At 35.3% G+C, this 11,625-nt stretch overlaps 1 protein-coding gene across 1 annotated transcript; it reads left to right on the top strand.

The window, feature by feature from the left end:
- Window positions 1-5,397: 5,397 nt before the first annotated feature.
- Window positions 5,398-6,318, top strand: LOC142101502 (olfactory receptor 13F1-like). Its single transcript, XM_075185956.1, has one exon. It carries the CDS (start codon window positions 5,398-5,400, stop codon window positions 6,316-6,318), a length of 921 nt encoding a protein of 306 aa, XP_075042057.1.
- Window positions 6,319-11,625: the final 5,307 nt, after the last annotated feature.

Here is an 11,625-nt window from a genome sequence, read left to right as displayed (position 1 = left end):
ACATTATTTACTCTTTCCAGGTTTTTTTGTGATACATATGTTTATTTTATCTATTTTATGAGAATGCTATTCAATAAAATAAGTGAAGGATAGTGCACTATGGAATTATTATTTTTTTCCCTTCTCTTCACATGTATTGAAACTTGAATACCAAATGATAAATATCTTCTAGAGAGACTGAAGGTTTTATGGACATATGGACGTAGTTGTTCTAACTCAATATTGTTAATATTCTATTGCATTATATATCATTTTCCATTTGAGTTTCTACAGGTGTGGAAACTTTGTGCATTTTGTCATATTCATGTGACAAAATGTTATCTTGAAAGTTATTAATAAACATAAGTCACATTTACCAAATAAAATACAAAAACAAATTCAATTCAATTACATACAAACATATGTTGTTTCATCATTTAAAAATTATATGGGAATTTTTGTAAAACAGCTGCAGTTCAAATGGAAGTATCAATTAAGTAATACGAATAGACAGTCGCAACTTTATATAATATATCAGCCACACTAATGAAGTATTATCAGCTGGAGGGGTCAATTCGCAATCACCCAATTAGAAGCAGATTGCTAGGGCTGCTGATTGTCACTATCATTGTGTCTCGTTGCACCATCCTTCCAGCACCTGCAAAAGATTAAACTTCTGACAGGTGTATGTGTATCTGCAATTGTTAAGTTTGTTCAACCATAATGGCTTCATGTCTTTATTTCTCATGAAAGAACACAGATATTCTTTTAGTTAGTTTAGCATCGCTAATGAGGAGAGCACCCCCTCTAATGTTATAAATACAGATAGAAAACTACTTAATATGAGGATAGAGGAAAAGTCCCAATAAGCTCTGGTGCAGGCCAAAAAATTTTTGGAATATAGTTTAGTTTAGTTAAGTTATATTATTTTCTATTTTATTATACCAGACTTCCACCAACACCTGCAAAAGGACTTGGCAAGGTTCTCTTCAGAAGGTTTCCTGCAGGTAAATGTCAAATGCTGATTTGACCAATTAGCCTCCCCCAATGTCTTAACCCTGACTGTCGGTGTTGATTGATTTCAGAAGCAGATCAAGAGTTGCAATTTTTTATTTATATTGTTGCATGACTAAATGGGACAATCTGTTGTAGATCTGTACCTCTATCTGATACGCTTCTCTGATACAAGGATTGTGGCACTGATGTCTATCCTGCTTCTGGCTTTTGTATTACAGAATCTGCATGTAGGGTATTTCAAATTTTAGACTTATCTTTGTTAATAAGTGAAAATGAGCAAGGAACTAGCACTTGAACTTTCCCTGAGGTGGTCAAAATAGCAGGAGCACCTGCAATAAGTATAGCAGTGCCCAAGCCTCTTCAGTCACACATCACCAGGGAGACTTCTGGTTCATCCTCCTTGAGTGTCATGTCAGCCGATATACCACTAGCAAGAATGTCATGGAAACTTGGAAGATATGAAAGAAATGAGTTTGACAATTTCATAAAAAGCTCAATAACAATAAAAAATTATCCTCTCTAACTTTCATTAACCTTAGACATACTCTGTATTATTTGAAAGATTCCAAGATGGCTCTGGGGGTATACCAAATGTGTGTGAGTGCTCTGTACAGCGCTGCGGATTTAGTGGTCCTATATAAATAAATGATGATGATAATAAAGTAACTTGTACACACAGAAGATGCTTGCTATTTTCTCTGTGAAGACTTAGCTGATTTGCCTTTATACATTTATACTATTACCAGGGCCACCATTTCCATTAGGCACGATGGGCAGGTGCCCGGGGGCCCCATGGGCAAGGGGGCCCCATAGACAGGGCTCTTAAGTAGAATAAATAATCCTGCAAAAGAAAAAACCTGCAAAAAAAACCTTCAAGGGTCACTGAGCAAGTACATCTATCTATCTCTATCTCTAAATATCTATAGCTATATCTGTATCTCTATACATCTCTCTCTCTCTCTATATATATATATATATATATATATATATATATATAGAGGCTTCGGTGCACTGCTTTGCCCAGGGGCCCATAATGTTGTTAAGATGGCCCTGACTATTACTGTTAGTGTTTGATTTTTCTACATTTTACGTTATAATTTTGACTAGTTAGCTGTTAGATCATTATTAATTATGTTATGGTATAGTATTTTTTAAAATAAGAAAAAGTTTTAATGAATAAATAAAAATCTGCAAGATATTCATTAATATCCCTTATGAAAACCAATATGAATTACATTAACTACCTTTGCCTTACTCACTTCCTGTTACGGTACCTGTGGTCGGTACACGTGTAGTAGATGCTGGTTGACAGGAACAGCAACAGGAGCAGGAGCTAGATCACAGGCACAGAGCAAAATAATCAGGCACTGGAGACAGGAACTGGCCAGGCTTTTATAGGAAGTCAAGGGGTGGAGCTAAGGCATGCTGGAAGATCAGGAGATCACTGGACCTGATCTAGAAGACCCAGGCTAGGGCTTCCCCTATCAGGAGATTGATTATGAAGAAGATCTTCATCTTATCATCTTTGAACTGCGTAGGTAGCATGTGAAAATAGTTGTTGCACTGGTTTAAGAAGACTCTGTATAAACGATGATCGCCACTGAATTTTGTAGGCAATGGTGGATGCGAAACTTGTGCAGCAGTGGCGTCATAATCTTTTAATTCTTCCTGCAATTGAGCTATTTGTTCCTGCTGAGCTTAAGCAAGGGCTTCTAGTGCTCTGATCTTGTTCTGAGAAATGCAGGCAAACTTTTGCAACTCCTTTACTTGGTTTTTCAGAGTATTTAGTGCAGCTACTCCCGCAGGATCCATTTTTGGGCCTGATTATTCTGTCATGGTCCGGAGGCTGGATAGGAGCCCAGTGGCAGGGAGGAAGGCTGGCTAAACAGGAGATGAGATGGAAGAAAGGTCAAACAAGCCGGGTTCGGTACACAGAGAGGCGTAGAGGTCCAAAGGTTGAGGCAGAAGCGTGGTGGAGGGCAAGCCGAGGTCAGTACACGTGTAGTAGATGCGGGTAGACAGGAACAGCAACAGGAACAGGAGCTAGATCACAGGCACAGAGCAAAATAATGCCAGGCTTTTATAGGAAGTCAAGGGGTGGAGCTAAAGCATGCTGGAAGATCAGGAGATCACTGGAACTGATCTAGAGCACTAATAAAGGCAAAGAACTGTCCAGCAGCCAGAATAGCTCAGTCAGCAGAGCAGCAGTCCATGGAGGCAGAAGCCCTGTGTTTGAGTCCTGACACTTACTCTTAATCACTATATAAATTGTTTCATTAGTATTAGTGAACTGCATTGTGTCAATGTAGTCCATTGCGGATAGAACCCACGTGGTACGTATTCACTACTAACCAATCAGAGCAGCTTTCTCATGCTCAGGCCTCAAGAAAGTAGAGGTTCCCCATGAATTTTGTTGATTAATAAATTGGTAAATGAGGCATTGGGGGAAAATTTATTTAAATAAATGATTTTTTTCACTGTTGTTTTTTGGTTTTTTTTAAAGTCTAGGTAAATAATATGTGTCACTAGCGGTCCAAGTGAACCCTGGATGCCATGGCATATGCTAGTGCTTGTAGTTCTACAGGCTCTAGCATACCCAAGCACCTTTTGGCTGACAGGCTTGCTGGGATCATTATTTCCACATACATAAACACTGACCAATTTGATCTTTATAACCCCAACATTCACCAGGCATGGGTGTGTGGAAGAGCCCTACTGCAAACTGCACAAAGCTGTTTATTCCTATGGGATGGGCCTGCATTTTCCCCCATTGTGAATAAGCAGGGGCTGTATCACATTATGACAGGAGGGCCCCATGGCATGGGTTTCCCTGTAATAGTGTAACCAGGACCCGCCCAATGCAACAAAAAGCCAAGGGTATTAGCACTGGTGCTTAGTAAACGTTTTGTGGTAGTGGGGGTTATGTCATTTAAAAAAGCACTCTGAACATTCTAAACATAAAAAGCCAATGGCCACTAATGAGAATGTCAGTTCATCCATCTATGAGCTGATGTTAAATTGCAGTAAGTCAATACTCTGAAATAAACACATACAAATGAATGAAAATATAGGTATGTTCCAATGCTTTATAAATACATCCATTAGTGAATGTAATGTCCATTTTTTATATACTGCGTATCTTTCATAGGATAACACACTTTTTGGTATTTATTTGTTATTCATTTTGCTTTGCCTTACGGTTGAAATTAAATACGTCGAAAAGCTGTTTATCATATTTGTTTTTATGGAACTAAACCCAGAAGGTTTTAACATGTATGTACAACATTTTTTTTCCCTCTACCTAGTGACTTTTTTTAAATCAGACATGCCCTTAGTACTGCAGAGAAGTTGATAAGGTTACATGCTGTATTGCAACCAAAAGGCAACTGGATAAAGTGGATACCAGATTTTCAAATTATTTCAGCATCAAAAAGTTGTTCTACACAATAAACATTTGAATAAAATGTAACAAACTCTAAAATATTATGGTGCATTGGATAGACCACTGTAAAGTTCAAGGATATAACTGCCATTAACAAATGCATTTAACCTTTTATGTAAACCCACAACACTTGTGATTATTTTACGGGAGTATTTCTATATGAAACAAAATAATGATTAATCACTAATGATGAGTACAAGAGCTCAGTCTGTCTCTTTCAGGTATCAGGGGACATAATTATAATAATTAACACAGAGATACTAGTGTATATATACACTCTGTATTTAATGTACAGTAACTGAATACAGATAACACCAATGTTGCATCTGATACCTGGTAATAGCAGGATATCTCTTTTTAAAATTCAGGTAAGTGATGTTTTATTGATGACATTTTTATCCAATTACAATTTTAGCACAGTTAATTCAAATAGGATTAAGCAAAATTTGGAAAGGAAGTCTTAGTTTACAAAGTATGTTTGTAGAACACTTATTTTCAGCAGACAATATATTTTATCAAGTCTTTTTCTGGACAATGTAAATCATAGTGCCGACTATTCACATTTTCACTTTCTAATTAATAGTGTGTGTGTCTTTTCTAATTTTAATGTATTAACTAGGTTTTCAAAAAAATTAGAAACCACTTATTTCCTTACATCAAACACAATATTTTTATCTGGAGGTCAGCTTTCTATCTTGACACCACCTGAAAAAAATTTCCAGGATATACAATGGTCCTATAGAAGAATGAAAAGTTGAATTCAACTTCTTTAAAAACCTTACTATTTTTAGACATTATTAAGAGCATTTATAGGTGCGTTAACAATATACATTTTAGGAAATATATGAAAGGACTCCAATACCGGTTAATACTGTAATCACTGCGTACAATGAAGCATAGGATAAAATAATAAATAAGTGTATGATTTTTTTTTAGGTTTTTTGAAATTGATCATACAAATGTATATCAATCAGACTATTATTAAATACTTCATCATTAAAGGAATCTCAGATGTCTCAGAGTTGAAAATTACAATCTTCATTGTAGTATTACTCATTTATCTCATTATTCTCGGAGGTAACATGGTCATTTTTGGACTAGTCTGCATGGATCCTCATCTCCACACTCCCATGTACTTCTTCCTGGCTAACCTGTCTATCATAGACATGACCTGCCCCACCGTCACTCTACATAAGATCCTCACAAGTTTCATTACTGGGGATAAGACAGTTTCATTTTTTGGCTGCATGACTCAGACATTTATGATTGGGTCTTTAACAATTGATGAACTGTTTATACTGACAGCCATGAGCTATGATCGCTATATGGCCATCTGCAACCCATTGAGTTATAATTTGATTATGAACTATAGAACATGTGCTCTATTGGCCTCTTCATGCTGGGTGTTGGGTTTTATACTGCCAATTCCTCTTATTGGAATATTGTCCAGTTTCTCATGTTATTCATCCATTGAAATCAACCACTTCTTCTGTGACATTGTCCTCTTGATGAAAATGACCTGCAGCAATTCCTCAGTTTTGGATACACTGTTCTTTATAGAAGGGTTATTTCTCTTTACTATTAGCCCTTTTTTTCTAACGTTTGTTCCTTATATCTTTATAATAGTCGCTATAATAAGGATCCGGTCCAGCACTGGCAGACGTAAAGCCTTCTACACATGTTCTTCACATCTCACTGTTGTCGTCCTACTTTATAGCATTCTTATTAGTCAATATATGAAACCAAGCAGTTTAGATTCAAACAAGCTTTATGCTCTGATTAACGCAGCTGCTGTTCCTCTGCTAAATCCACTGATCTATAGCTTTAAAAATAAAGATGTAAAAAGAGCTTTAAGGCGCAGGGTGGGCTGGCTCACTTAACTGAATTTTGATGTAATTGTTGCTACATACTGGATAATGTATCACTACGCTACAAGTTCTGTGACCATGTAACATGAGGCTACAGATGCGTAAACGTTTTCAAAATTTATATGATTTTGGCCACTTCAGCTCTCTTAAACTAAATTATGAACAAAAAGCTGACATACCTAAAAAAACAATTAAAGAATTGTTATGCTAACATTTTGATCAAATTGTAGACTAAAATGCAATCTTTAAATGACAAATTCTATACGTACAGCAAAGTGAATCAATTTATATTTTCATGACTTTCATACCCTTTAAAAATTTTAACAACTTTTTTGAACTAGCAATTTAAGAATAAATTATCTTGATTCACTATAAAAAGAACTATTGGTCCAATTTTGTGCATTTATCTATGACAACAGAAGAGTTGCTAAGTTTTACTTAGGCTTATAAAGAACACAGGCCAACTGTAATTTGATATCTATAGCAGAGTATACAATATTTTATATTTAACAAACAAATTACATTTATATAAACCACAATAGACTTTCAAAAATGTAAAAACTCCTGTAAACTCATTTTTATATCCACATAACCATTGCTTAGACATTTCACTACTTATAAGCTTAGTTGTTGCTTTACGCCAGTCATAAACTTTATTTTAATCAGAAGGGTAAGGAACAACCCTTGCTATTATAGATTACATGTATTTAAGGAGTCCTGAGTGGTACTTTCCACCCCAAATTAACAGAATGTAAATTACTGAAAAAAAAGTGAACAGTGTTAAAAGTTCGCTCCAACTGATCAACCCAAAAGTAACAATGCAAAATAAAAAATAACAATTTAGTGGATGAACATGTGTCAAAATAAAAATATGAAATATAAGTATATATAAATAAGTTAGTTTTATATGTAATATTTTGCTAAAAATGTTTAATTTGCTTGTTAAATTATAACAAACTGACTTCTTCATTAATTTTATACTTAGATGAACAAAAATAAACTTAAATTTTAAAATGACCTACTCTGCCTTAAATACATCAAATATATAGTAAGTAAATCTAACTGCTATAAAGAGGTTTTTAATGCACTGTATTTTTTCAGTGTGATACATCCACTATATGGATCACAGTACATTGTAAGCTGAACCATGCTTTTCCTCATAACTTATTTAAACAATACTTGTCCTTATATTTTGTGTTTTATAGGAAAGCTTTAAGAATAATAATTTTAAAAAAAATCCCTGATATCTAGCTCTTTAATCAGCTTTTATTATTTACTTGTCCGTGTTCAAACAGATAGGAAGCAGAGAGAGTATACAAGGAATTTTGTATTATTTTTTATTATTGTTTAGCTATATAGCATCACCAATTATGCAGCGCTGTACGGAGAATAATTGTCTTTGAAATCAGTCTCTGCCAAATTAAAGTCTAATTGTCCTAACATACACACAGACACACTAGGGTTAATTTTGTCGAGAGCCAATTAACCTGCTAGTATGTTTTTTGGAGTGTAAGAGAAAACAGGAGCCCCCGGAGGAAGCCCAAGCATGCACAGGAAGAACATACAAATGCCACACAGATCAGGCCCTGGACAAGGATCAAACTTATGACCTCAGCGCTGTGAGGCAGAAATGGTAACCACTGAGCCACCAATCGGGCATTTACAATAGATATGGTAGCAGACATTTTTGTATATTGTTTGTATTGTACATGTAGCTCCTCCATCACATAGTTATACTGGTAAAGTAGCAATTTACAACTTAACGCCCACACGTATTTGACACTTCCGACTGCCTACGACTTGAAGAATGGGACAAGGGTGGAAAGGGACGGACTAACGTAGACAATGTACAGTATGGGTGTGCCGAGGGCGAGCGTACACACATGTAGCTGACTTAAGTTCAAGGCCTCTCTTAGGTAAGTTTTTTTTTAGCCACATCATTTGCACCAGTTACAGGGCAGGTCTAGGTGCCAACTGATAGTGATGACTACTTGAATGCATGTCATGTAAGAGAAACTATAAAAATGCATTTTATGTACAGTGCGCATTAAGAACATCCTGATTTATATATTCCATGTAAAAAAATAAAAAGCATAATAAAAGTTAAACATATTTTTTATTAATGATTATAGTATTAAGAGTTGTACATTAATGTTAAAGCTGGCATTATTATTACATACAGAGGACTATATTAAGAACCAGTACGGAACTCTGATTTATATTTCATTGTACAAGTCTTTTAACAAGTTTTTTCTTGCAGTACAATTAAGATCTCCTGGGCTGTTTGAATTCATCAATTTAATCTGTTTTAAATATAGATTGTTTTTCACTAGAGCGTGATTTGTAGTTCTTGGCTATATAGGCTATTTTAATAAATGTGTATGTCTAAATAAGCTGGTTCTTATGATTATCATTTGTGGTCTTCTGCCATAGTTATATATAGAACCAGTTGTGATAAATTTATTAATTGAATATTCAGCACTGCTTTTTAATAACCGCAAAACTACTGTTCTAGTGGCACCTGACATGTTCCTTTTTATAGCTGCGATCATTCATGATATTATATTAGTTTAAGCTCAGTGCTGGACTCTCCTTTGGTGCCTGTAAATTAATTTAATGAAAACTTATTTTTTTGGCATGAGTTCTGATGGGATTTTATAGTGCACATATGGATGTGCATATCCGGCAGTATGTTCTGTCTACATACAGCAAGTAATGTATAGCTAGAGAGCACTTATACACAGCTTCAAGTGAAAACTTTCATGAGATCCACTTGTATTTTACAGGTATACAAGTGTTTGGGTTTTTTTAAACACAAGTTGTGTTCACATTACATCTGAAGATTAATCAGACCCAGAATGTCTGTATATAAATTACTATATAAATCTATGCAAAAATAAATATACTGTTAGGCCTGCATTCATTTAATTTTTACTCTTATTATGTTACTGCTTTGCACCAGTTTCTAGAAGCCTTTAACTAAAGCACTTGCATGGGTGTAAGTTATATGGTGAATATTTGTAACAATAAAACTAGAAAACTGTACTTCTGTAATGTCACAGGCCTACTTTTCGCACCCGATTTTACATTGACGCATGCAGATTTGCAGGCCTAATTGAAGGTGCCTGCAGGGGCGAGAAAATTACATCTACTGATGGAAAGTGTTGGGCATATTGCGGATATTCTGTGATAAATGCAAAGAAGGTGCAGGAGTGTTCCTTAGTTTTGCACTGAAATGGAGAAAACATGTTTCATTTAACCGGATAAGATTAATTTAATGAGACAAACTAGACTACAATAACGGGGTTCCCTCAAACCCCTCAAAAGGTCTTGATTGGATCTTGACCCTATACTTTTGATGGGACATATTTTGAACCTTTACTTCATTAAATAGCATTTGTAGTTGCAATACTATCAATGTATTAAAAAAAAACCTCAAACACAGTCCCATTGTCCCATCATTCTGTGGTTAATTGACTGTAAAAATATTATTTTAAGAGCAAAATGAAAAAGAGTAAATAAATAAAGGAGGTGGTCTTATAAGTAACATGGACATTATTTTGAAGTTTTTGCTACCGTGCACATTTTCAAGAATTGTATAGATTGAGTCCAAAGATGTTAGTAGGCACCTAGGAACATGCTACATGAAATATGTACACTTTTCCATATAAAGAAGGATTGAAGACTTTGCAGTTTGTAAATGACCGTAAATATTGTATGTCATTAACTATCAGAGCCTAGACTTATCAGAAACATATTAAATTTCTCTGTAATTAAAGCCCTGCTAATAGGCATTCACAAAGTCTGAATCTGTGTCTGCAATTACATAGGCAGGCCTGAACATAACAGTGTTCTTTCTCTAATCTAGTTACCTAACCTGTAAACATTCATTGTTTTTATCAAGGTAAATTAAGTTATTATACCCTTCTATATTTTACACAGAATGTAAAATAAAATATTTTAGTCCCATTTTTTCTACAACCTAAAAACTTATTTACTCTTAAGTAGCTCAAACCTAACAAAATATTGTGTTCTTTGGATCATTATCAGGTTGAGTTCTCATAGATGTATACGCACAATCAGGTGGTGCTTGTACCTATGTTGTTGTTCCATATCCTTAACCGAACATCTATTGTGGTGCAATAATACCTTCAAATAACTAGAGTTCCATGTAGAACCACAATGGTCATAAGCATTTCCATATATAAATAGGGGCCTGTCGGTTAGATGCTGCCAAGTATAGGTTTATATTGCTGAAGCCTGAGTGGGATTTGTGATTTACTACTTGTTCATGACTTAGGCTAGGTACACACTGGCCCGATGATTGCACGAAAAACCTCCAATCAGCCGACATCCAACCATTTGGTCATATATTGTGTAAGTGTGTATAGTGACACGATGATCTAAAGTCGTCCCAAAGTGTCGATTGTCGGCTCATTTGTTTGGTCTACTGTTTAATATTTTCCGACCAATCACCTTCCGATCATGTAGTGTGCATGCACTCATGCTCACGATCCCCCATAGAGTTTACAGAGTCGTGTTCTTTTCAGCCGATGCTAGCGATGAATGTCTGGTGAATAAATGTAGAGTGTGTTGTAGAAGGAATAATTCATTTGTTCGTTCTGAGACAGAATGTTTTGTTTCAGAGTCACAGAAGCTAATGAAATTCGTTAGGACATGTGGATAACTATAACAAGGTGGCTTTAATCAGTGTTACAATGTGACAATAGTTTTTTATATATTCTTTATTTATTCAATGCAAGTCCGATGTATTACATGGTTGCACCTCAGTATGAACAAAACAAGAAAAATATGTTGAAAGTAATCAACATTAGTACAAAATGGACAACCACTCGTTCCAAACATTAACGTGGCTCACTACGCATTAATTTTAAAGACATTAATAAACATAACATCAAGAACACTCCCAAAAGAGACGGGAGACATAAAGGAGACGTAAAGGAGGAGTAGATAAGAGGAAGACACAAAAGGAGAGGGGGATGGTAAGGGGAGAAGGCCATATGGAACTAAACAGATGTAGAGCATACGATTTTAAATTCTTCTGAATTTTTAAACTCAATCCATGTCGCCCAAGTGGCCTTATATTCTGCAAATTTATCATTGGCAGAGAGAATAATATCGTCCATGGACATATAGTAATCAATTCTATTAAACCAGTCCATAGTCGAAAGAGGAGTTCGGGATCTCCAGCGTGTGGGTACTACTGCTCTAGCTGCATTGTTAAGATGTTTTAATAGTGATTTTTTTGTATTTGGAGGGATGAATAGAGGAAAAGGATAATAGCCAGAAGCCGTGGTC

The sequence above is a fragment of the Mixophyes fleayi genome, chromosome 9, assembly GCF_038048845.1.
Source record: "Mixophyes fleayi isolate aMixFle1 chromosome 9, aMixFle1.hap1, whole genome shotgun sequence".
Lineage (NCBI taxonomy): Eukaryota > Metazoa > Chordata > Amphibia > Anura > Limnodynastidae > Mixophyes > Mixophyes fleayi.
The sequence above is the reverse complement of the archived record's forward strand: the minus strand, read 5'-3'. Positions and strand labels throughout refer to the sequence as shown.

Bases quoted from the DNA above. Each gene is read 5' to 3' on its own strand.
- LOC142101502 (XM_075185956.1), top strand. From the start codon at position 5,398: ATGTATATCAATCAGACTATTATTAAATACTTCATCATTAAAGGAATC.